The 27,671-nt window shown below is 39.6% G+C and overlaps 2 protein-coding genes across 2 annotated transcripts; both read right to left on the bottom strand.

Annotated features, from left to right (window-relative positions):
- Positions 1 to 9,209: 9,209 nt before the first annotated feature.
- Positions 9,210 to 19,637, bottom strand: elovl8a (ELOVL fatty acid elongase 8a). Its single transcript, XM_022214859.2, has 8 exons — positions 19,620 to 19,637; positions 16,186 to 16,255; positions 15,875 to 16,062; positions 15,108 to 15,188; positions 14,228 to 14,284; positions 13,925 to 14,039; positions 13,667 to 13,794; positions 9,210 to 9,622 (listed from the first exon to the last, which is right to left on the bottom strand). The coding sequence occupies exons 1-8, from the start codon at positions 19,635 to 19,637 to the stop codon at positions 9,452 to 9,454; spliced, it is 828 nt and encodes a 275-aa protein (XP_022070551.2). The 3' UTR covers positions 9,210 to 9,451.
- Positions 19,638 to 21,482: 1,845 nt separating this feature from the next.
- Positions 21,483 to 26,245, bottom strand: selenop2 (selenoprotein P2). The gene is made up of 5 exons (XM_051953602.1): positions 26,133 to 26,245; positions 25,063 to 25,297; positions 23,406 to 23,618; positions 22,967 to 23,075; positions 21,483 to 22,363 (listed from the first exon to the last, which is right to left on the bottom strand). Exons 2-5 carry the CDS (start codon positions 25,278 to 25,280, stop codon positions 22,019 to 22,021), a joined length of 885 nt encoding a protein of 294 aa, XP_051809562.1. The 5' UTR covers positions 25,281 to 25,297; positions 26,133 to 26,245; the 3' UTR covers positions 21,483 to 22,018.
- Between the last annotated feature and the right edge of the window lie 1,426 nt (positions 26,246 to 27,671).

Below are 27,671 nucleotides of genomic sequence, written 5' to 3'. Positions count from 1 at the left end.
TAGTATAACCTGCGTCTGGTGACACCAGGGCTGGGGGACCTCGCTGCCTCTGGGAGGGGCTGACAACAGATGATTTTCCTTGACCCAGCAGAATCCACGGAGGACCAGGAGCAGACCAAGGAGCCGGAGGAGTCAGGTAACCAAAAGCAACCTCTGGCATTAAACGATGACTGACGACGGTTCTTATAGGACGCCAGGACCTGATTAGCTGGGCTCCACCTGCACATGATCTGCTGATTACAGATGACACACACCTGGACTCCTCATCAGCACAGCACACACAGCCCTGCCACAGCTCACAGCCTAAGCTGTGGCTGGAACAAAACATGTGACTTTGCATGTTTTAACACCTTATTTTGTAAAGAAATTCACACATTCTTGCCATCTGCAGATTGCACTTTAAAGAAAAGAGCCTTTATTTGTCACATTGAGATAAAACGGAATAAAATGTTCCCTCTCCAGACTTTACAGCAGAGCCTGGAAGTTGCCTGATCTCAGACCAGCTCTGTGTTCCAGCAGGGCCATACATTCATCATGCCTGTTTGCCTGTAGTGGGAAAACAAAATGTATGTAAATATAAGTAAACGGAGTGCGCAGAGATAAGCATGGGACTAAGTCTACCAAGAAACTTTCTACCACTAACAGCCTTGAATTTTCCAGCTGTCTTATTGCAGAACTGTGTCTCACAAAGGTAAAGGGGAGTATAAGTAAGACACAGATGTAAAATGAAAACAAATGGAGCAAAGGGAATGAATAGAAAGTACTTTGGGACAAATGTGACACACTCAAGGCAGGCCACCAATTGTTTATGGTAATTATCCCGGTCTATCACAACTAATTTGAGCATGACCACTGATGGCTGAAAATGCTACATATAGCACCTTTAACTTTGAAAAGCCTGACAGGGAGAGCTGCCTCAGTAACTCGGGCAATGAGCCAATATAACCATTAAACACCGAGACAGAAATAGGCCACAGTAGCCGCCAACAGAAAGCGTTCTGTTGTTGTTATCTTCACTGTTTCTCAATCCTTCCTGACAGCCTTACCATCCTTTGGGGAAGGAAACGGCAGTCACTGGTGATTATAAAGAGCCCGCCACCCCCACCTCCACCCCTCATCCAGGGAACCAAATTATGCCCGCATTAATATTTCATATTACACAGGAGAAACCACATGTGTACTCAGCCCTTTGTCTTTATGTCAAATGAAATGTGCTCGGCAATCATCAGAGGGTGAGCCGAGGTGGTGGGAGGAGGGAAGGAGGAGGAGGAAGAGGAGGGGAGGCGAGAGGAAGGCGATGGCGGGAAGGAGACGAGGGAGGAAGAGGAGGATGAGAAGTCAGACAAGAAGGGGAGAGCTGAGGGAGGAGAGACCAGGTGAGGAAAGTGAAACAGAAGAGAGAGAGAGAAAAAACAGATGAGAGCAAAAGATGAGGCAAGAAGAGGAGAGAAGCGTGAAGACATGAAAGTCTCTCAGAGTGTCGAGATAAGAGATCAGGAGAATAGATGAAAGGCAAGTAGAGGGAAGGAAAAAAGTAAAGGGAAAGAGGAAAAGGAGGAGAAGAAAGGGGTGGCAGAGGAATACCTCTGTGCTTTAAATAATGTAAAGGGGTGAAGATTCACGCTGGGCTGAGCAAAGGACAAAGAGCTTTGCTAGCAGTCAGTCTTCGTAGTGTATTTGCTTAAGGAAAAGAACAATTATTTTGAAAGAGAAATATATTTCAATGATTTTGATGTACATTTTTTAATATTTCTTGCCAGGATATTTGGAATTAATGCAGGTAGGACACAACTGGAACAGGTTACCACAAAGACAGGAAGTAGCACCTGGATTCAGTTTAGTAAAATATGAAAAATATAAACACCACTATGAGTACAACCATGAAGGTCATCCTGAAGGTCTGGTTTTGTCAGCTGAATTCCTATCACTAGAACAAATGTCGTAACTGCAGAAAGACCAACTAAGAAAACCCTGAAAGATGTCAGAAAGTGAAGTTAGCCGGTAAAGAAGGTGTTTGGCGTTCTGTAGCTCCAAAACTAAGTGACCATTGCATAAAAGTAAAGTTTTTATTTCTATATAGGTAAAATAGAGGATATACAAAGTGCCTCAGGATTAATAAAGTATCTATCTATCTATCTATCCATCCATCCATCCATCCATCCATCTCGAAAAAACTAATCTACATGTATCAAAGTTACATATTTAGAAGTTTTGCCCATTTAAATAACCTAGATGTAACTCTATACTGCTGCTTCCTCTAGAATGTACTGATCTAAGAAGTTCCTTGCTCTTTCTTCTCTCCCCACTCGCTGCAGCATACCAATGTTTTACTGACCTACCCATCCACCCCGACCTCCTCCCATATATGTACCACCTCATGTCCTCCTGAACCCCTATTCTAATTACGAAGAGCTGTCAAAATTAAATGTAGCTATGAATAACACTAAGGTGTCTACAGGGTTGTTTTTATGGGAGGACGGTTGCAACACCACAAACTTAGGCTGTGATCCAGCAGCAAGTAAAACCACTACCAAATCCCCAAAACTGGTGAAAGTCTGCTGCTATAGGAGACAACCACGCATCATTTATCACATGATTCAATCATGTCCATTTCAAAATGCTCTAATATCGTAAATTACCTCTCCTGGTATTGATTAAACCCCTAAAATCTCACGGTTGTTGATTAAAGTTAGATATTTACAAGTTTATCCTGTGATTATAATCCCTTCCTGCCATAAAGTGGCTTAGATGTTTGTCTAACCTTTGCTTCATCTTGAAAGTGCAGATCCATGAAGTCGTTGGCTCTTTCTGAACCCACTTCTCCACCACTTGCTGCAGCTCAAGCACACCAGCTCACCTGTATCTCCGCTCAAACACTGTAAAACTACACAATGGCAAGTAATTTTGGAGTACTTCAGCCACACATGTACGAAGTGGAAACTGATTCTTAAGACTAACACTGACACAGAAAGTCCCGTCCTGCAAATTGAAAGAATTTGGTTTGTTGTATGTTATGTATGAAATCCTGGAGCTCTAAATCGGTTTCCAAGGAAGTTTCAAGGCAGAAATGCTGAGCCATGGTGTTGACTGCTCATTTTGCTCCTCATTCTAATTCTAACATATACAAATAACAGAATTTCTAGAAACCATGAAGTTTCTTTATGCTAGAAACCGTACATTCATATGAGGTGCAAAAACAAATCTATTTTGACTGGTGCGGTCTGTAAGGTGCTGTCAGTCCATTTTGGTTAAACTAGGAGAAACACACTACTAAAATTTCCTACAACTGAAAATTTTCAGCATCAGCAGACATATTTTAGTATTTGTTCCCTCTCTCTTTGTCTGTGTGTCTGCAGCACATCATGATTTTGTCAGTGTGACCCAGCAAGTCTCTCTGAGGAAGAATGAAGTTTTGCAATGAAGACACTTTAGAAAAGAGTCACACAGGTGTCACACTTACCTTCACCCTTTGACAGTGTTTTCAAAAAACAACATTCATATCGTGTTTATAATACACACGTGTTAATACTGTAAATAATCTTACACCAGTAACTATCTGGTTGACATTCCAGCATAGAAACAACATACAGTAAAGCAAATTATTTTGACCATTCTCATTTTGTCGTAAAAACCTGATATTATGCCTGACCAGTCTTAATCTGCTAAAGTGTTTCCAGAAAGTTAAATAAGTTAAAGAACTGTTTTTCACATCAGTCTATTAAGGCCTCTTTTGAAAGACCATTCCTTACATGCCAACAACTTTAGTGTTTTAATTATTAAAACCCCCTAAACCCCATTGCTATTAACATGCAGTGAGTGTATCTCAAAGGTTTATCTGTCTTGCTGACTTCTTAGCTATCTTCATTATTCATTTTTTATAGCAGAATTCTGACTGAATTCTGAATGAATCCTCTAAATGTGCTTCGCTGTTGGAGGCCACTTTGCTGGAGACCACAGTGAACGCTCACTTAGAAAAAGGTCAAGCTGCTCTTATGTTGGAAATTGTGTGTGACACCCACTACCTGTAGCCTTAAATATTTGCTTTAAGGTTTAAAAGGAGATTTTTTTTTCACTGTGAATGGGAGTAGATGTGAAGAGAGAATAGTTTAGGCACAGTAATCGGTTTGGTAATTGGATGAAGGCTTTCAAGTGTTCTAAAATCTTGGGTTTGTGCTGCAATGGATAGTGATTTTCATTGTGAAAGCTGTTGTTTGACCTGCTGCATTTGCTGAAACTAAACAAAATATGTATATTTGTAATGATGCAAAGAAAAAAAACTCAATAAGATCTTTTATATTCTGGCTGCTGACGTCTTTGGTGACGACAAATTGACAACAAATGTGTCAGAAGGAAATATCTTGATTGTTGTGTGTTCTTTTTTTGCACTGTTGTTGGGAATGAGAGACGCAAGCATTTCACTGCCAGCAATTGCTTCATGTAACTTCTAGTATGTGACAATAAAACTCTTGAATCTTGAATCTAAAAATACAAATGGAACTTGTTTGCAGCTTGTATTGTCCTCTTTTTTTGGAATGGAGGTGAAAATATGTATTTATTTGGCTTTCAAGCTTAGTTTAATCATTTCCTTTGTGGAAAGAATGTTTTTAATCTTATCAGACAACCCACATAACACCAGAGGTCTTAAAATGGTAAGGCTGAAATGGCCAATAGGAGATTTAACTTTAAATGGCACCATAATTTCCGAAATTAACAGAGACTCGAAACTAGCAATTGAGACAATAAACTCATCATGAAAGTGTTTACTGAGGTAACAAATCAAGTCAGAAGTAGACCCATTTTCTCATAGACTTCTGTACACTCTGGCTTCTTTTTCAACCAGAGGACTCGCCCCCTACTGGCTGTCAGACATAATTGCAGGTTAAAGGCACTTTCATGTTGACTTGATCTGCAGAGTCCCTCTCAGTCTTTCAGAAAAGACTAAAAACCCAACCCTTCATTGAACACCTTTGCACTTGACTTGTTGCAAAAAAAAAAAAATAATAATAATTTCCTACTACGTCCACACTGTTTCTAGACACAGCAGTCCTATTATCACACTTGAACTTGTTTTATGGCTCTTATCCAGGTTGTTTTCCCCTGATTAGATCCCTGCTTGTGTTGTATCCACTCTTAGATGTACATCACTTTGGATGAAAGCGTCTGCTCAACGAAATTGTTGTAGAACCGGAGACTATGTCCACCTTCTATACAGTCTGTGGTTGTTGGTAGTTGCAGCTTAGTGGGGGTGGATGACTGAAAAGTTTCCAGTTTTATACATGATTATGGTGTCAAATCCACACCACTTCCCAGTTATTTAACTGTGCTTTTTTGTCTGACTTGCTACATCACTACACCTTAATTTATGAAGAAAACAGTAATAACCTGATTTACTGAGGGCAACAGAAAGGGTGTAAATACGTCTTCCACCAAACGGACAATGCATTTTAAGAACGCTGCCCACCAGAGTTCAAGGTGTCCTCATAGATGATGAATTTTGAATTGAAATTCGAATCCCTTATCCATTTGAGTGTGGGAGAGCGGATAGCCGGATTTAGAAGAAAAACTGACAGCGCCACCAGAAATCAATTTGTTCTAACAAGGTAAATTTACAGGATCAGGTTGATGCAAATATGAATCAAATCATATAATACCCCGTGGGCTTGTGTTACCGCTGAAATAAATCTCTCCCTGTTCTTGATTGTCTGACCCACAGCAAACAATATGAGCCATAAATCAAGCTATCTGCCTGTCAAGATAAATGGCACATCCCCCCCATATAACACTGATAACACAGATACAGGTGGTGCTGGGTTCATCCCATTGTCCATAAATGGGGACGGTGTCACCAACAGATGGGGTTCCTCTTGTTGAGAACAAAGACACACACACACATATGGACACAAGTGACGACAAAGTGACTGATAGGTGCCTTTTTAGGAGACGAGATTTATTCTTGAGGTTGCAGAGAGATGAGGGAAAAAAGAGCCACTCTCCTCTCCGAGAGTCGACTTCTTGGAGCTGGTTAATTACACATACACAGACACACACTTGACAGGGAGCTACTTGCTGGTTGGTTGGCTGATTAACACTAGCTTGCCTGTGGTTGAGTGTGTTCCCATCACGCTGAGATTGCTGCAGCCTCTTGTTAACCCTCGTTGTATGAAACAACCCAGCGGCTCACCTTCAAGCACACTTATCGGCCTCTTGTTCCCAAACCTCTCTCGCCATCGACAATTATGTCCGTGTGCATGTGTGTTTGCGTGTCGTCCTGTGCGAGTGTGTATCTCCGTCCCTTCTCACTGGATAGGAAGTTAGCAGCAGCAGCTCGGAGAGTGCTCCAATATCCTCTCCCTCTAACCTGATTATTAATTACAGTCTGCCTCGAGCTGACCGCAGCCCAAACACTGTCTGGCACAGTTACCAAGGAGACTGAAACAAAGTCATTCACAAACAAGATTCAGTAGATTTAAGCCACAGCACAGCAGTCGCTCGGTTTCTTGGTCTATTCATGCCTGCATCGTTAAAGCGTTTTAATCAACATGCATGCCGATCAAAAGTTATCCAATCGCATGATATCGAAGGGAAAATGCCTAGCTGACACCTCTCGCTAGTTTGGCATCGTCTCAAAAGCCCCACAACTCTCTAAACACTCAAGATGAAACCCATCATCTGGTTGCAAAATTGTACGTTGATCAAAGCGTCTGTGTGCCAGAAAGTCAGTCATGCCTGAGCTGTTCGGCACTCAGCAGTAATCAACCTGGAGCTGTGCCTGCGGCGAGGCTGAGGGACATCAGTCTTTAAATGGGCTTCTGGCAATCAGCTGGATATGTGTGTGTGTGTGTGTGTGTGTGTGTGTGTGTGTGTGTGTGTGTGTGTGTGTGTGTGTGTGTGTGTGTGTGTGTGTGTGTGTGTGTGTGTGTGTGTGTGTGTGTGTGTGTGTGCTTGCAACACACTCATGTTGAGATGGAGAGCAGATTAAGTACTTGCCAGCAGCAAAAAATATGGCTTATAATGCTACACGAGTGTGCCCTATGTTATTTTAGTACCAGCCATGCAGCACTGTTAGCTCTCACAGGTACATGCACGATCAACAGAATGGAAAAAACACTGCAAATTTGGCCAACTGTGGGTTTAATAATGGCTTATCTTATCTTATCTTATCTTATCTTATCTTATCTTATCTTATCTTTCCGTCAACCTTAAGCTGTACTTTCCGTTTTTAGCTGGGTGAGAAGATGCACATCCAGGACTTCCACTACTCTTCAGAAGATCATAGACTTTAAATGAAACTCATTGGTCACACACTGGTTTGTGGACTGTCGTTTTTTTGAAGCCTCGACTTTGGTGTTTGGCTGTGATGATCTTGCTGTTTTGACCCAAGACAAAACAAAAGTGCAGTGTTTTGGTGTCTGACAAGATTTCTGAGTCCCTAAATTTGGACTTCAGACTTTGTAATTTCAACTTCTGACTTGCTGACTGAAACTAGCAGGGCAAACAGAACAGAGAGCATAATTAAAGAAAGAAACATGTAAGGTGATTTTAATGGGATAGTGGCTTATTTAGTACCAGGAAGAAGGTGAAATACGACCTAGGAAGTCCAGAACAGTGAGGTTTAAAAGGCTTTTCAGTTGCCACAATACTGCACAATTCTTCTGATAGCTAGGAGTCAGACTCTTACAGCTTCCAGTAATCTCTCATCAAGCAATTGGAAGGTGAACAGAAGGAATACAGAATTCTTGTTTAAAAACTATGCATGCAAATGTCTAACGGGCCAGTGCAGGATTTTGCCAAAAACACTGCACTACGTGGCACGAAAATCCAAGTTCAACCTTTTCGCTATCTGTTTGGTCTTTGCTGTCTAGAAATGTGTGTGCGGGTTTACCCAGGAGGAAAAGCCTCCACGTCTTTGAAGGATCAAGGGGTTATCTACCGTACTTCCCACAGTGCTTCAGCGAAAGTTTCGATGGGCTGATTGAAAAATGGAAGAAGTTTTAATTCATGCTGCCGCTCTAATGTTGAACTTGCTCAGCAGGGCACGGCAGCTCTTAAACAATCTCATATTCCTTCAACTTTATCCAACGAGAAAATCACCTCAGCACGTTTGCATCACGTACTTTCTCCAAAGATAAGCTTATGCAACTGTAGGAAAGAGGACGGAAACAGCTCATCAGACGATAATATTTGATCGCTGGACTTGCCAGAGTGAGAAATTTGCATGTTACTTAGAGCTAAATAAATTGCTTAACTATATATTTAAAGCTCATGATAGGGCCTTTTGTGATGGACATTTTGAAGTGGCATGAGAGCAGAAGCACAGGTAAAAGCAATAGTGCCATTAATTGTCATCCTGTTGCTTTTATGCCTTAACTAAACCGTGCAAAACCTCGAATCTAATGTGGTCTTTTTGGACAAGTAGCAACTCCACCTACATGCTGATCCAGTTTTTGAATTTTCCTGTGCGATCACCTTGGCAGATGCGACTACAGCTTCTGTTTTCTCTGAGTTGTTTTACGCTGCTTTGAAAAACGCACATGAAAGGAGGAGATTTTCTGACCTTGTCGAGTTGCCTCGCTGCTATTAAAACGACTACTCTGAGATGCTGCCGCTGCAACTTTGATTTCGCTGCTTCAAAGTCGTTTTTCATGTTCATTATCTGCCCCCTGTTGAGTTTGGAACAGAGGATAGTCAAAACCAATATGCTTCTAGTGGAGAAAGAGGGTGGGAATAATTGATGACGGTGGGGGAGGACAATGTAAGGGAAAGCAGATCTGGTTAATTTAATCACTCCTTTAACAGTTCTTTCATTTCTGTCCACTAGGCGGGGCAGATTGAAGTGTCCGACCGAGCTGTCTGTACAATTATATCTCCACATCATGACAGATGGGGTGAGGGAGGGGTGAGATTGGGTCTCCCCCACTGGTCGGGGGGATTAAATGCTTCAAACTGGGGAGGCAAATGCTGATTTAGAAAAGTGGGAGCAATATGTGGAGAACGTGGGGTACAGAGCTGAAGGCAGAGCGCAGCTGATTGGCTGTTCCTGCCGTCCAATGGGCGTAGGAGGAGAATAAAGTGACTCCAGTGGTGATTAGTAACTATTGTCTAATAGCAGCTGGGGGAGGGGACTGATGAAACACAATTAATACGTTCTGCAGACCGGTTTGGAATGAATAGATGCAGCAAATGGATGTTAAAAGCAAGGCACAAATACATACACATAGAAAAATGTTTATTGAAAATCAGAAATTTGCTCCACTTGTCTGTTATCACATCAAAAGTATGTTAATATATTTTTTTTTTACATAGTAATTAACACAACAAACAAGCAGGAGTTGCTTTTTGTACCACCTCTGTAATCTCTCCTTCACAGTTTCTGTCCTACTTCCCTGGATTTCAACCCTTTATCTCACCGCTTCTCTTTCCACTTTTCTTCTTTCTCTTTCCTTTTGCATCTCTAAGTTTCTTTGGCCCTCTTCTGGACGAGGTAGCTGCGATAGTAGAAGTTACTGAAGAGCGCGATGAGGCTGAGAGAATAGGCGAACACGACGATGTTCATGGAGTCGGGGAAGTCGCAGTCTGCAAACAGGTTGTAGGCGGTGTGGATGGTGACTATGAAAAACTGGAGCTGTAAGAGAGAGAGAGAATAGAAAGTGACTGATTACATAGGCATTTTAGGTGACCACAAATTAGAGAAAATGTTACAAAAATATAAACTGAGTGACCTAAATACCACCGAAATAAGTCTGTCTTCACCAAAATAAAAACTTGTACTGAGTGAGTTCAAGGTCAGAGGTAAGCAAAATCATTTTAAACATCTATCTATAAATGCTTAAAACTGTACTGACTCATAGAAATGGCATTCATATGTGAAACAGATGATAGTGATCTTTAATTGGAAGAGGAAAGCTGAAGATGACATGAGAGTGTGTCTTCAGACTGTGACATGACACTAATTTCAGGTAAGATAATGTCACAGCAAATGGGAAGAGAGAATGAAAATTGTACGGTACGAATATAGTCTCATTTAGCAGGCCCTTCATTCTGCACCACAAAATGGGTCGGTTGCACTTCATTACCATTCTGCTGTGAGGGTGAAGAACGCTTTGGTCTGTGTGTATTAGTTTAAAGCAACCACGTGTTCCCTCTAAATAGTGATGGGGGGGGGTGTTTTGCATACAGAGAGGTGATGCATGTGATTAAAATCGTTAACTAACCTTAAATGCGTTTAAAAATATAGTCAGGCTGCCTTACTGAATGATCCAATTTCTTAGCAAAACTTGAAAATTTTGGGGTAGTAGGAGGAGAAAGCGTGCAGCCAATACTAGGCTTATCCCTGGAGTCTGTGTCCAGGGAGTCAAACTAGTGGAAAAAAAAGGGTTTTGTCTTCTGAAGACATCCACAGAAGGGTCTGTCAGATGCCCACAGACACTTTCATACTAACAGATAACTTTCTTATTAGTTAATAGGTGTTGACTGAGAGTTTTTCACTTGTAAGATCTTCTGATGCAAAATACATAATCATCTGCATACGATCTATTTGCTGTGGGGTTTTATTTGAATTATTACAGGTACAGTGGAAAGCTTGTACAGCATGAGTTTCTTCTTATTATATGTTCTTCATCGAAAGGTAGAAAAGCATTTTTGACATCCTCGACATACTCAAAAATCTGTGAAAATTTCCACATACATCAAGACCGGTGAAAAATTTGATATTTTAGGCGAATGGCACTTGTGTGTTAGCCTAGCCGTGCTAGACAACCCACGGCAACGAATTTAATTCTCTGCCAGGGTGGGTCTAGTTACCCTCCATAAGGCTCGAGGCTGGATTCTCCTAAAACTGGCCGGACCAATCACCATGAAGTGTAGAGTCAGAAGGCGGGCGTAACGAAGTGACGACAGAGGCGCGACGATTCTGACAGAAACAACCGGCGCACAATAAACTGTTATCTTTCGACTCGGCTTTGGCCACAGCCCTTAAAGATTTGAAGCTAAAATTCAACTTGAAAGATAAACAAAGGACGACACTGAAGTGTTTCATTGAGAAGAAAGACGTATTTGGACTTATGCCGACGGGATATGGCAAATCCTTAATATACCAGTTGGCTCTGCGGCTCCTCTGGTTGGGAAGCTAACGGGACTTAGCCACAATCCGCCGGTGCTCTAGGATTGGTTGTATACCTACCCAATTGCTGCAGAGGGATTTGATAGACAACCTTTTAGCCCGCCTCCCTCCTTGTCAAGCTTCCCTAGACCCTTGTGCCGTCAGAAACATGGGGGTAGCGTGGCGAGGCTACATGTGTGTGCTAAAATAGCTCAATAGCACTCTGTAGAATATTATGAAAATTGAGCCCCTGAAAAGCGTTTATCCTACAGCTACAAAATTCAGTGTGCATATGTAACTCGTCAGGACGCACAGAAAAGCCTCTTGTTCAAATCCGCAAAATCCAACGGGGAGTCGGCTATTTTAAATTACGTGTCATATTTTGGATGATTTTGTGTCAATTTTGGACATTTTTCTAAATCTATAAACTCAAACAGGTTAACCCCGACAACAAGAACAAAGGCTGTCAAGAACATTTAAAGACCGTTACTTATTCCCTGTGCTAAACATACTGTCCCCCTAAATTCCTCAGCAGTGATACAACTGCAACACAATACTAAGCTAGACATTTATGGAAACCAATGAAATCACACTTTAAATTACACATCTAATATAATAATAAGAATGATGCAATAATAGTTCCAAGTTGTCTTACAGGTTGGGAGGATTCTTGCTCACTTTTAAAGTCCAAAGAGAGAATTGCTTTTTGTCGGTAAACTCTTATGTCAAAGTAACACATTTTAAAGAAATGAATTTCAAGGAAATTTGCATGTTGAATTTGAAGGAAACTGGTTAGTCACCACACCTGAACACAGACAGACACCAATTTTGTTTCCTAAAGTTCCACTGAGATAACATATCCTGCAGACTGATCTATATTTATATGGATCTATGTTCATATAGAGGTGCAATAGTATCCAGGACTCAGGCAGGAACTGAGTAGGGAAGAACATAATGAACATTTGTCTGTGTAGATTTTCCGTCATCCAGGTCATGTTAATCATCGGAACTTCAGCAGAGATCAATTAGACTTCTCTTGTAGGTTCTTGAAGACGTTTCACTTCTTATCCAAGACTCTTCTTCAGTTTTGAGAACTGAGAACTAAAGAAGCCTCATGGATGAGAGGTGAAACGTCTTCAAGAACCTACAAGAGAAGTCCAGATGGTCTCTGCTTTGTATCTACTCTCAGATGTACGTCACTTTAGATCAAAGTACCTGCTAAATGAAACTGTATGAATTGTAGAATTGTACTGAAGCTCCTACGATAATGAACGTTGTGCATCTAAATGTTCATCTCACTCCAGCACACTCCCACCTCCCCTTTCAGTGTAAATATTAATGAAATAACACAAAAGAACCCCCCGCGAACACACAGAGAAGTACAATCACATCATATCAACCATCTCAGCTTCACTTGGCTAAATTGTGAAGTCAGCTGCTAATGAAGGCTTGGGGGTCAGCTCTGAGGTCATTACAATTATTGCTACAGAATGACAGAATGTCAGGCACCATACTGACCTACATAAGCTGCAGCCGAACAGACAGAAGAATAAAACACTACAGCTTTGTCTCTACAAGTAGAAAACAGATGGTGTGGTAGTTAGCTAAGGAGCATCATTGCCGCTAATCCATCTAGTTATGGCAGCAGCCATTCAGAACAATGACAAACCACCTGGGAGGCCTTCATCTTAAACTCATTACAGCCGAAGATTTAGAGTTTTTGGGACATATCCACCATCCATCCATTATCTATACACCGGTTTATCCTGTGTAGGGTCACTGGGTTGTTTGTTCCCATCCCAGCTGACTCAGGGGAACAGACACGGTACATCTCGTACAGGTCACCAGTCCCTCACAGCGGAAATACACACAAAACAGGAAAAGATTTGCCATTGAACAAGAATACAGGCTCCCTAAAGGATGCCAAAGCAGAGTCAAGACGTTTACAGTCTTTATGCTGCAGAAAGAACAACAGGCACTTTGCTGAACAAGCATCCAAACAGAATTATGTTCATTAATTAAAGAAAGCCGATGATCAAAATTACAAAAAGAGGTTGTTTGTTAGTGTTTTTCCTAACAAGACTACAGATAGAAAAACTGACGTGTTTTACTCTGGTGCTTCATCAAGGCATTCAAACATGTGTGTTTTGAATATTTTGTACGTTGGAAAAAAGCGTACATTTTCTATTTGTGCAATAATGCATCTACTTAATAAATCTGTTCAATATCAGTATTTTCCTACGTCTAGAATGATATATATAGAATAACAATCCCATTACTTTCCACAGTCTATTCTGTGGAATCTGTGTAATATTTGAATTTGTACATATGGAAGCATCTGCACAAAATCAGCAGTAGTGTTTTAAAAATGATGTGTATTTGTTGTTTTCGGACTACATTTTTACCCTCCAGCCTTTGCTGCTGGAACAGTGCAAATTTCTCCCCTGTTGGATTAATAAAAGCTTATCTTATCTCTCATCATATAAATGGTAAAAATATATTCTCTGACAGAAATTTCCTGACAGAAAAACTGCCCATAAACACCCATATTCAGCGGTTCATACTGACCAGCTGCAGGGAGGTGAGGTATCGTTTCCACCACAAATATTTGGTCATACTTGGTCCCAGAGCTGCCAAACCGTAGTACAGATACATCACCACGTGGACGAGGGAGTTAATCAGACCTATCAGGAAAGCTGCAGATGCACAGGATGACATGTTAAACTCATGCACGCACAGTTTGTGTCATTATATTTCCTGCCATATGGCTCAGTTTGCACAATTTTCATGACATTTTGTGAAACTGCGCTGGCGGCTTGCACTCACACTGGCCCCCAGCCACGTATTTAACCCCGGCCCACCAGTTGAAGATCATAGTGGCGTGATGGTAGACATGGAGGAAGGTCAGCTGACTGTTCTTCTTCCTCAGGATGAAAAAAATCTGAAACGCACAAGAGGAAGGCACGCTGAAAGATCTTGCTGCCATGTAGGGAAGCACTGGAATACATGCATAAGCGGGCATGCAAGTTTATTTTGAAACTGCTGCACAGAATCGAGCTCGTTCTAGTTTCAAATAACAAATGGGACACTTAAAATTCACATCTTCTTTCTCACTGCTTCTGTACTCACAGTGTCACTGAGCTCGATAACTTTGGAGAAGTAGAACCACCAGCAGACTCTGGCCATCTGTCCAACACGATTAAAAAAAAAAGAAAAGATAAAAGACTGTGGTTCAAGTTGTGGATAGAAAATAAAGCTATTTGTGTGAAATAATATCACTGTACATTTAGTGCGAAGTAAGATTAACATTGTAGGTGTACCTCACAAGTTTAAATGTCGATCTTAACCCTTGTGTCATCCTGCGGGTCAAAATTGACCCGTTTTAAAGTTTGAAAATGTGGAGAAAAAATGTATTTTCACAGTGAAACTTCTGATGTCCATATTTTCAACATTTTTGGGAAAACTTTGAACATTTTTTGGTAGAAAAAAATGTTTCTTAAGAACATTCACACAATAAAAATCGCCGGATTTTGGTTGATTTTTTTGTGAATCTTCTTAAAGAAAATATTAGAAGTTTTACTAATATATATGTAATCATTTTAGGATTTTTGGGGGGAAGATTTTTATTAATTTTTTTGAAAATATTTACAAGAATTGTCTTGACAAATTTGGGGGATTTTTTTAAATGAAACCTTTTACGGGAATCATTTAAGGACTTTTTGGAATTTTCTTCCTGAAGGTTTTGCAAATTTTCAGAAATTTTGGGGATTTTTTGCATTATACTATACCCAGTTATCTGATTCATTAAAATATTAAAGTTAAGGACCAGCAAATTAAACAGAAATACTCAACAAATCCGAAGATCGCCTTTGAGCAGATATTTACAAGGAAGCAGTTTCATAGTCATCAAAATCTAGTCCTGGAAGTGTGGAATTAAAACCGACTTTTAAAAATGGGCCCTCATAAAAAACAGTGTTGCATACTGAAGCATCTAGTAAAGCAGGTTTACCCTCATGGCCAGTGGGCTGTCGCTGTAGTCGACCGGCTGGCACAGCAGACTGTATTTGGCCAACCAGGACGAGGCTGTGAACTGGAAAGACAGAAGCTGCTTTCATCTCTGCTTTGGTTTTTCTCTCACTAAGCAGAAGAACCTTTCATCCTGTTTTGACCGGCACAAATTGGCTGTGAATGAGCGAAATCATGTCCTTTTTCTGCTGATGACTACCTCAAGGGACAGGACACATAATAACCGATTTAAACTGATTTTTTTGAGCCACTTGGGGGCAGTATGAACAAACCATGAACACAGTTGATTGTGAATCCATTAGCAGGTCTCTATTTTCTAATTGAAGTCGTCTTTCTGTCGGTCACATTGCTTGGTGACCTTCATAGCTTCTTAAAGTCACACTATGTTCATCATATATTTGTTAATTTCTGGCATTTGTTGCTGGGGAAGTGGTGCACTGTGGGTTTTAGAGCATTTCCAGAGCTATGAGAGCTCAGAGACTCAACCGAAACATGAAAATTGTGGTTTGCAAACCATAACAATATGCTAGAAGAAGCTGTAAAAATCCAGCGATAATTCTCAGCTGGTTAATCATGATGACAGAACAGCCATATAGACAAAAAATTAAAAACATGATGTATTCCAAGTATTACAGCTCCTCAAACTTTGAGCTGGCAACTGTTTGGAAGTGTCCTGAACTATAATACCCTACACTAGCTTGTTTCAGCTGTTTTGGCATCCAGCTGTCCATCTCCTAGTTCAACAGTTACCTCATAGAACATGTAGGCAGAGAGGCAAACCATGGCAAAGTTGTAAACTATCAACACTGGTTTAAGGTTGACTGGCTGCCTCTTGGCCATCAGCTTTGGCCCAACCCATATAATGATCAGGTAGCTCAGGAAGATGCAGCTAATTGACACAGGAGAGTAGACCAGCAGCCAGCTGTCTGTCCTTTTGTCTGCAAAGAAGAACCGGGAGAAAGAAGGAGATTATAGAAAAATTGCAACACAAGTGTCTAACATCATATATGAAGTTTAAACGCTGTGCTAATTACATCTGTGTGCTAAAAATAAAGACTTGCCTCCATTTTCCAGAATCACCTGGTAGAATAATTGGACTTTCTGCCACATGGTGAGAACTGGAACCTGGACCTGAAGAAGACATGATCAAAAAAAATAAAAAAAACTTTCATTATCTAGTAAGTGCAAAACTGAGCCAAACCCAGTGGCTTGAGAGTCGTACAATTTAAGAAATGGCTGATATGATAAGTCTCTCAAGTACAGAAAAGTGGCAAAATACCCAATTCAATTTTAGAGTAATGGAAACCAGGGGCTCCATTACCTTCAATGGTGCATTGGTATTATATAATTTCTCCACAAACAATTCAGAGCTCGTTTCTCTGCCATCTTGCAAGAAAAAAAAGTTTGTGGCACGACAGTTTGCCAGCAGTGCTGAACATGTAGTAGCAATTTGGCAAGAAGTTTGGCATTTGTGGCAAACGGAACTATCAATTTTGTTGGCCAGTGGCAGCATTTCTGGCAATAATGGTATTATTCGTGGGTTTTCAGAGTGGCTGTGTTGCAGTTTCTACAGGTAGATTTGGCTTGTACTGTTGTGTCAAAAAAGCTGAAGGTTTGTATCTGCTGTTCAGCTGTTCTCTGTGTCCTTTGGTGTCCTTTGGGTGCTTTGGCAACTCCAACGGCCTAACAACGTGCATCAAGGGTCAAATGATTATTCTAAATTGATGATGTGCTTAAGGCTGATGGATGGATGGACAATCTTTGGAATATAAGCTTAGTCTCAGAAGTATTTGCCAGAACCACATAAAATATGAATTTGCTGCAAATAAGATAAGATAAGATAGATTTTTATTACTCCCCACGTCAGGGGAAATTTCCAGTGTTACAGCAGCAAACATCTTTCAGAGCAGCACTAACCAAATGTACAGTAATGATAATGATTATAATAAGAATGATATGTACAATATATACAAGAATGAATAAAATAGTAAAAATTCCAACAAACCCACGCCAAAAAAAACCACCGGTTTGCCACAGGTTTTCCACAAAGTTGGCCAGAAGTTCATTGACACTTACCTAATATACATATGGAAATACAGTCTTGCTGCAGATCTGTGGCAGCATTTCCAAAGGTTCACTACAACTGTTTGCCTGGAACCTAACGTTTTTTGCAACCCTCCCAGCAGGAAAGATTTGACTTCTCCTAGATGCAGATTTGTTTCAAGAAAATCCTGGTTTCAGCACAAAGTCCAGATTAGAGACAATGCTCAACCTCACAAGAAACTCAAAAGAATTTCTAAACATCTGGGTTCACAGCTCAACAATGAGCTGATGTTGATGCGTGGATTTCTTGAGTGTGTCTCAGTGATGTCTCCAGGTTTGATTCATACTCTTTCTTTTTTTTTGCATAGATGACTTCTTTGAGCAAGTGGAGAAATGTCTGTTTATCACCTGTCTTGATCCGAGTGAAGTTCACTTGACGACAGCTTTGACAGTGGCGGTACATGAACAACAACAGACCACCAAGAACCAAGTGACATTCCAGCTTCTCATGCACCAGATGCTGATGGAGGTGTTTGAGTTTGATCTGACAATCTTGCAAGAATTATCTGATCACATTGGCGACCTTGACCATCAATACTTACAAATGTATGAACTGTGACCTGAACTATGTTCCTAAACATGAACTAGTCAACCCTCAGTTTGGGCAAAATGGAGGCAATCCATGTACATGTACAAGATGAAAGACTGCACTTGGGAATAATTAGTAAGTACTGACAGGGCAGCATCTGTCACTGACTTGTTGAAAATGTTGGCACCAAATAATGTTGGTCAGACTAAAGGCTATGACAGAATTTATAACGACATGAAGGTAGCCGTCTTAAGTGACTCTCCTTTATTTTCCTGTCTTCACTCAGCCATTCACACTGCAGATAGAGGTCTCTGCAGTGAACATTGAGGCAGGATACAGATAGAATAAGACTTCCAGTGCTTCTCCTCGCCTGGACACTACTACAGAAAAGGAGCATCTTGTAATGAAGAAGACTGTCTTGTCATCGCAATACTATCTCTTGGGATGACACTTTGTCCTGGAGATAGATCATAATGCATTTGGGTAGGCACACAATATGACTGACCCAATATACAAATTGCAATATGGTACGTTTTGCAACTAAGAGACTTCAGAAAACAGTATTGGATGGAAGTGTAACCTGAGAACTGATGTTCTTTTGCACATATGAAGACTGAGGTACTCTAGTCTTGGGAGATGGGGGAAGAAATGTAATGAAGACCTGGGTTTTCATAAACTTATCTAATTTTACTTTGATTTTTATGCACTTTATTTTACTTTGCTTGCTCCTGTTTGTTGCTTGATCATATTCATTTACACAGTATTTATATGCTGTCAACATTATTTCTGTTTTTCACAGTTTTGCCCCCATGTTGTGTTCTACAATGACGAATTACTATTGCATTTAAATTGAAGGGCATCCTTCAAAGGAAACCTTCATCACAAAAGTCTTGTGTTGAAAATTTATCAAAGAACAAGTTAAAGCACTAAATAGAAACAGAAACAAACATATGACTTAAATAGCTGGCTTTATTGTGGGATGTGGTATTCTGTATGTCCATAAAGTGTGCCCTCTTCAAAGGTGTTACATGAAGAACACCCAACTGCAAATTTGATTAAGCCATCCGGAGATGATCTGGATTATAATTCAGGGATTACGCTGACTAATCCAAACACATCTGTTGATAATGGATAATAACTAATAATCCTCTTGATGAATGGCTGCCTGATGTGGATGGAAGGGGCGATGAGTTTTCAAATTTGATTAACATATGACAGTGCTGCCATCTAGTGTGCGAGGAGGAAAGATTTGCACAAAACATGTCTGTGTACTGTCTACTTTATCCTCCTGTATGTTGTAGATAGAGCTGAGTTTGTACATTTGCACACTTTATTAGGACTTGAGCTCCCCCTTGTGGAGAACCAGCTTGGTCGTGGATAAAACTGTACTTTTTGTAAGAGAAAATAGGTGCATTAAACTTCACAGGCTTCAGACTTGACCATTTATTCAGTTTTAAATAAAATCACCTGAAATTATCTGTCCCCACTTTTGACTTCAGCCTGTTTTTATCTTGTTCCATCTCACATCATTCAAAAAGTCAGATTCAAACAGTTTTCTCTAAAGGAATCTTTGCATTCGCTGAATTACTCTCCATAATTTTGTAAGGACTTTACTGTACCACGTGGAGTGCTTTGAGATTACATAAAGGTAGCATGTTATGTGGACAGAGCTAAGCAGTTAAGCCTCACCTGTAGTCTTAGTAGGATTAAAATAAGGAACATCTCCCCAACAGGGCAAGACTCCTACAACCTGCTGAGCTTTCAAATGCATAGACTTTATTGATGCTTTACATTAAATTACTTATAACAGCAGCATGTTAACATGCAGACAACCCACAAACCCGACAGAACACCAACACTTACAGTCGTCAGTATGACCATATACACCACCAGATTATATAGTGGGTGAGAAGCATTGCTCATAATAGGGTTCAATTTCCTGAGTGTTCTCATTCCACGGTGAGAACACACAATCTCAAAGAATCAAGCACTGGCCACCACAGTCTGGTAAAATGTACATAAAAAGGCCTGCTGATGTTAAAAGACCTTAACCTTCACAGGAGGTAAATCTAGTTTGGTCCTTCTTGTACACTACCTCCATGTGTCTGGGCCAGTTCAGCTGCACTCCCAGGTACCTAAACCTGTGTGGACTTCTTCTTCCTGAAGTTAATCACCATTTCCTTGGTTTTAGAGGTGCTCAGTAGAGAGGTCAATAGATAATTGAGGGACTTTTTGTATCATAGTTGACATTTTTGCTGTTTTCAGGCCTAAAATCAACATGGCCGCCTATAACCAAACATTACATGGCATTTTTACACAAAGATTCTTCAAAATATTATATATACGATTGAGTGAAATTGAAAGTTATTCATAAAGATATTGCAGTAAACCTGTTGGCATGTCATAAATCCACACTTGACTCACACACTACTTTATATGAAATAACTCAGAAAGCCTTGGAGTCTTGCCAGTCTTTTCTTCAGGAGGAAATGACATCATGTGGAGCAGGTCATGTGATCTGGAATCAACACACTTCCTTGAGAGGTGTTTTTGTAATGAATAACTTAGTCGAAAGGGATTTCTCTGATACAGATACAATTTGTTATTTTCCATTTAAAATCTGATAGATTGCCAAAGAAGAAATATCTGTCATGATTATTTCAACTTAATAAAAAGAACAAAATCAAACAAATCAAAGCAATTTTTTCAATAAGCTCATTTTATTATTGTTTAACTAATTATAAGGTGGTTTTTATTAAATTTGGATGGTTATTTTGTTGACATTTTAGTGATATCCAGTCATTTTTTATCCATAAGTGATTGTTTCCGTAATAAATAATTATGGAATATATAAAGATACGATCATGAAAAACATAAAAAGCATAAATTTTCTTTTTTACTTTTAATCAAAAGGTATGCAAGATAAATCCCATGGACTTCAAAAGTCCCTCAGTAATATATTGACCCATAAGGTATTTGAGGTTGCAGCAATCAATAAGTCTCTGATCATGTCCCTGCACTCCTCCTAATGTCCTCCACTGATACAGCTGACAACTTACAAAATAAGAATAATACTCAATGGAAATTAGTAAAATATGTATATATATATACATATTATTTTTTAAAGACCAGAAACATGTCAATAGTTTAAAATTACAACAGTGCACCCTATGAACCAGAGTAACACTTTTTAATATATGCTGCACAGCTATCTGCCTTGCATAAAGAGAATCTTCATTACACTGACCAGACTGACTGTAATGCATTGTAATTTCTTAATTGTCATAATAATAATTAAATGTTACCTTCATTCTGATGGCTGTGATTTTTCTCCTCGAATCTCTCCTCAGTCAGTACATGCTGCATCTCGGTCATGTCTTAAGCAGCACTGAGGTGATCGTCTTATTCTTCTTGTGTAAGTGTGCCGCTCTGTTTGGCTGGACATATGGCAGTGTGTGCTTAGCAGCCAAATCCCAACTAGTAGTGTTATTTAGAGTACAACCGAGTCAAACAATAGGAAATTCCTGATCATGTAATGGAGACATTTGAATTATCTGATGATAAAATCAGGTTGAATGCTGATTTTGGTGCGCAAATTGAGAGTCCCTCAAATACAGGAGTGAAAAATAACTGAATTAGGTTACAGTAAAATAAAAAAAGGTGTTGATTTGTTGTTATAAAGGAAAGAATGGCACATAACCTCCTGAGTTATTTAACTACACAGGCTACAGACGTAAAGGTCAGCTTTAATGTTTTTAGAGGTGTAATGCAATACAATCGCAGTTTACATGTATCTGCTATTAAAACCAAAATAATAGTCTAGAAGTTAGTTCACGAGAAGAAAAATGAGTAACACAGAAAACATCCAAAAGTGATTAATTGTGTGCATTAGTGCTGCAAAAACAAATGAAATGAGAGTTGAATCCACTGTAAACAGCAACCAGACTAAGGTTCGCTCAGCAGCCATGAACACTATTCTGCGTCTCAGTGTGGATGAAAATAACCGTAGATCGTCCCATCTCTCCTCACACATCCATCTACAGCCTCCTGCAGGCAGGTTTTACACTGCAGACTTCATTAATGGGAGAAAACAGGCAGACCTGGTTAGCTTATCCACACGGAGGTGCATGAAGTGTAGAAACGGCAGCAGAGAAACCACAATCTGATCACATCTTCAAAGAGATTCATCTGCTCTCTAAGTTGCATTATTCTAAATCCAAAACGAACTAAAGAAGCAAATTAAAAGAAATTGGACTGGGATCTTATTTATCATCAGTGTTGTTGGCGGGCTGATGATGATGATGATGATGATGATGATGATGATGGTGCTGAGGATGGGAGTGGTTGTGCTGATGATGAACAGGTTGACGGGTTTTACTCTGACTCGCGTCTTGCTGGTGTTGAGTCTGGTTCTGGCTGCCTGGATGTTGGTGCTGGTGGTGATGATGAGGCTGGTGATGATGACCGTGGTGATGGCTTTGGTGGCCATAAGCCCCCTTCCTCGGTGCCAAAGCTGGATCCTCGGTGGGTGGCGTTGTTGTCTGGTTAAACCGAGCCGTGCCGTTCCTCGTGATGTTGTTCCCGCCAATCCAGGAAGTTGAATTAGACTGGAAAAAATAAACACAATGGAACTATCTTCATACCTGTAGCTGTCCACATTTTCAACATTTTTAAAAATCTTTTAACATTTTTGGTGGGGAAAAGAATGTTTCTTAAGAACATTCACATAAAAATCAACCAAAATCCAGCGAAATTCGCTGGATTTTGGTTGATTTTTATGTGAATGTTCTTCACGAATATATTAAAAGTCTTACTGATAAATATGTCATCACTTTAGATATTTTTAGGATTTTTTGTGAGATTTTTACTCATTTTCTGAAAATTTTGACAAAAATTTTCTTGTCAAATTTGGGGGATATTTTAAAAATAAAACTTTTTAAGGAATTATTGGAATTTGTTTCTTGAAGGTTTTGCAAATTTTCAGAAATTTGGCGGTTTTTTTTTTTTTTTTTGCTGAATTTTTGAATTTTTTTTTCAGACAAGGAAACAATATTTTTTGGTGCCCGTAAATGAGAACAACAGGAGGGTTAATTCTAAAAAGTAGAATACATTTGATTGTACCAGGAATTCATAGTAAACCCTGAAAACCTGAGGTGTTGCTATTCAAAATCACTCCTGTGAGCTGGTGCGTCTTTAATGTAATTACTCACGGTGCAGTTGCAGATGTTTTTCAGGTAAGTGGCTCTGACTGCAGCCTCCACGTAGGGGAAATGCAGAAAACTGTAGGGCAGCACGATGTGGAAGGTGAGGAGACCACACCTGTAGGAAAAGGAGAGAGAGAGAATCAAAATGGAGATAAAAATCACTGCATGTCTGTTGTCTCGTTCCTTATTTTTTGTAAAATGATGTATATAGACACGGCATAGTTTGGCTTTTATCTGTCAGATTTCAAGATTGTAACTGAGAAGCACATTTACAAAGTGAGATAAGCCCGAGATATGCATGCAAAAGACTGAAACTTATCTTATAATCGAGACATTAGTGGTTGGATCGATGTATTATTAAAACATTTGCATTATTTGAGTTATCAAAGAGCTGCAATCCTCCTTTCATTTAATCCAAAAGTCTCGAAGATGAGGCCAACTTTACCTATCATAGACCAGGACGTCATCTTTGTCTCCATCTAGAGCATCCCACACGTCATTTTGCAGAGGAGCCTGCTGATACACAGGAACTCCAGGGGGCGCTCTCCTCTTCAGCTCCCAGTACATGGCTCTGGAAGTAGCCTCGCGCTCGTTCACTATCATGAAGGACACTTCTGTCAGGTTGCTGCGGTTCAGCTTTCCACGCAGGCCTCCGATCCTACGGATGGAAGCAGAATCATCTCACCTCACTGCTGATCCAGACAGGAAAATAAACACACCAGCTTTAGTACTGCAAACCAGTGGTGCTCTAAACTGGAAACATAAACTGGATGAGATTTCATTTGGTGATAATTTGTGATTCACAGTTTGTGTTAGTGAGAGTTTGCAAATCAACCTACACCCCACAGATCTGTAGTTTCATATGTTTTATTTTGCATATTAAAGAAATAAAACAGCGTAAAAGACAGAAAGATTGCTGATGTAACCATTTGTTAGGTTTTAAGTTGCAACAGTCTTAACTCAAGAAAATATAATGGAAAAAATCTAGAAATCCAGAGCATTTCTGTTGAATGCACAGCAGAAAATCTGACCTGTAATGCTGCCTTTGGGTGTCTTTCTCCAAGCAGTGACTTTGTCCTTTCTGAGTTATAAAAATGCACAGCTTTGTGTTTTTATCCAAACCTAGAACCGAGCTGTAAAAACTGCAAGATCTGCTGTGAGTTTTATCATTTATAAGGGTTATATTTTTGTGACTTTAGTCGTGAAATGATTTTCAGATTTTCGATATTCTTATATTATAAAGTCCATTCATTTTTTAAAATTTTGATGATTGAACTGATTCCTAGCAGATTTTTAAAAATGTTGTACTTTTGCAACCCTTCGAGATTATTTTCTTCCAGATACATGTGCAGAGCCATGTCTTAGCTAAACTAAACTTAAGGGTCAATATATAATTGAGAGACTTTTGAAGTCCATGGGATATATCTTGGATACATTTTTTATTGAAAGTAATTGTTTATTATGGAAACAATCACTTATTAATAAAAAAAATGACTGGATGTCACTAAAATGTCAAATAAATAACCCTCCCAATTTAATAACAACCACCTTCTAATTAGATGAACAATAATGAGCTTATTCAGAAATTGCTTTGATTGTGTTCTTTTTATTAAGTTGAGATAATCATGACAGATTTTTCTTTTTGGCAATATATCAAATTTTACATGTAAAAAAACTAATTGTATCTGTGTCCGAGAAATCACTTTCAACTAAGTTACCCATTACAAAAACACCTCTCAAGGAAGTGTGTTGATTCCAGATCACATGACCTGCTCCACATGATGTCATTTCCTCCTGAAGAAAAGACTTCAAGGCTTTCTGAGTTATTTAATATAAAGTAGTGTGTGAGTCAAGTGTGGATTTATTACATGTCAACAATATCTTTATAAATAACTTTCAATTTCAATTTTACTCAATTGTATATATAATATTTTAGAAGAATCTTTCTGTAAAAAAACGTGGTGTTTGGTTATAGGCGGCCATGTTGATCTTGGGCCTGAAAACAGCAAAAATGTCAACTATATTACAAAAAGTCCTGCAATTATATATTGACCCTTTAACAGTAATTGAATCACAGTTTAACTATTAGAGTCTTTTCTTACTTGGATGCCTGAGTGAGGCAGAACTGTCAGCTGGCCTTCAGCAGCGCCACCACCACCACATTTCCCAGCAGCTGTTGCATGGGTGCATATCCCTTGATGTCCCAGTAGGGGGCAGGTTTGCAGATCCTGGAGGCATCGTTGTCTCCCTCTACTAACAGAGTGACTTGTGAGGCCCACAGCAGACCTGGCAGGGCCACAAACAGCCAGAAAGAACGCATCGTCCCTCCTCGACTACCTGACAACAAAGATACGTGCAATAGTCCTCATGATTTTGGATACAGAGCACTTTGCAGGTTTCACACAGGAACATGTACTGTAGCTATCAATGGGATATTTTTATGGCTTTTTGGCACAGGAGAGGATTAAATCTGATCTAAAGCCTCTATATTGTTTTAGTTTGCAGTCAGTGGACTGGAGGCAGCACGTGCAGACTGACCAGTCTGGGATTCAATCACTGGCAGCCTTCCCTCCCCGCCCACCCTGAAAACCAAATGACCAGTCGGTCTGATCCCAAAATAATTAAAAGAGTAAACCCTCATTGTCTCTCTCATCACATGTGGAGATAATCTGCGAAAAGAGTTTATTATGGGGTGGTCAGCCAACAGACGGAAGAATGTCGGGAGCAAATGGACAGACAGGCTGGCAGCCACCGAGACAAAGAGAGGCCGAGACACAAACTGTACTGTCTGAACCAACAAAATCTGGGCCGCTGATTGTCTGGAAATTGCCGCTTTATTGGTTTTTAAAATTACTTTGTGTTTTATTATTAAAATCCAGATTTGATCAGGACGCCAGTGTTTGAAAACCGATCTCACAGTTAAGGTTTTGGGAACATGAAAGCATAAATTTGTGTCCCTATAAGCAGCACCTACCTACTGAATTGAACTAAGTATTTAAAAGTGCACATATTTAGACTGTTTTTAATCTTCTTATGCAACACCCAACAACTCATTAAAATGTATTACTTTGAAAGCCAAATGCTAGCAATCAGTTACTGATCACTATTCAAAATAAAGACAGATATTTATGAGGATAAAAATGTTAATTTGAGCCCAAACAGAAAGTCTTACCTCTGTCCTCCCTCCGTCCTGTGACCTACACAGACAGTAAACCCCTGTTGTTTTTAAAGCCTTTGAGGTTCACGAAGCACTTCCCCCAAATCAAACAGAAAGAGAGAGAGGGGGAGCGAAAGGGAGGGAGAAATATCTGCAGCATCAGAAGACTTTAATTTGAAAGCGTCTGAATCATCTGTGCAAAAAAGTGACTCATAATAAGTTTAATTGACCTTTTTCAGCACATATTTTGTGCAGCTTTGGTAAAATCCCTTATCCCTCAATCTGGTATCACCATTTTGTCAACGTTGTCTGTTTTCTAGTGAAATATCTCAACAGTTACTTCGGTAGATGGATTGACACCAAATATATACAGGCATTCATGGTCGTCAGGAGATGAATCCTAGTAATTTTGGTTGTCATTTGACTTTTCTTCTAGTGGCACCATGAGGCTGGCTCCTTTGATATTGACTGAAACATTTATCCAACTACTGAATGAACTACCACGATATTTGGTAATGATATTTGTAGTCCTCAGAGGATGAACCTTTACAAACTTTGAACCATCTAACTGTTCATCTAGTGGCACAATGAGGCTGGCTTCTTTGGTATTAACCAAAAATATTTATCTAATTACTAAATGGACCACTATGATATGTTGTAATTATGTCTGTGGTCCCCAGAGGATGAACCTTTTTAAACTTTGAGCCATTTGACTTTTCTTCTGGTTGCACCATGAGACTGACTCTTTTTCTTATGACTGAAATATTTATCCAACTCCTGAACAGACTACCGTGATATTTGATAGTTGTATTTGTAGTCCTCAGAGGACGAACCTTTACAAATTTTGAACCATCTGATGTTCCGTCTAGTGGCAACATGTGACTGACTCTTTTGATAATAACTGAAATGTTTATCCAAGTACTGAATTGACCACCATGCGATTTGGTAAATACATTTGTAGTACCCAGAGGATGAACCTTTATGAACTTTATGAACTCTATTTTTCAGTTATGTAACCTTTAATTTTTCATCTAGTATCATCATTCGATCAAAATGATATCAAATCAATATTTGCTTATCAACTACTATCAGTAAAACTCAACAAATCTACATTCAATCTCAACTGTACTTTTAGTGTTAATCATTGAAAGTTAGCATGCTAAGATGCTACGATAAGTCTGGTGAACACGATGAAACATTCTGCCTCCTATGTTTGTGTGCTGTGCCTGCATTTGTTTATATGTACTATTGATCCTATTACTAAAAACACTGACTGTACTGTATGAGCCAGGCTTTGGGCTGTGTAGAGGTGAATGCCACCGTAGCAAACAAACCCACGGCTCCATTTCTGACAGAAGGCAAAAATCAATGACAGTAGGAGAAGGTCATAGTAGTAGATGTTCTGCAAAGACTTGTTATCAGTTAAAGGAGCAGGAATGGAAACTCTACTGTGTACGTGCCTTGTAGAAGCTATAATATATGTACAGTGCTTAACGAAATAATGGGCCACCTGTCGTAAATACAAGAAAACAAATCATTTAGAAATCTGTCAAA

This window comes from Acanthochromis polyacanthus, chromosome 9 (assembly GCF_021347895.1).
Source record: "Acanthochromis polyacanthus isolate Apoly-LR-REF ecotype Palm Island chromosome 9, KAUST_Apoly_ChrSc, whole genome shotgun sequence".
NCBI classification, from domain to species: Eukaryota; Metazoa; Chordata; class Actinopteri; family Pomacentridae; genus Acanthochromis; species Acanthochromis polyacanthus.
The sequence above is the reverse complement of the archived record's forward strand: the minus strand, read 5'-3'. Positions and strand labels throughout refer to the sequence as shown.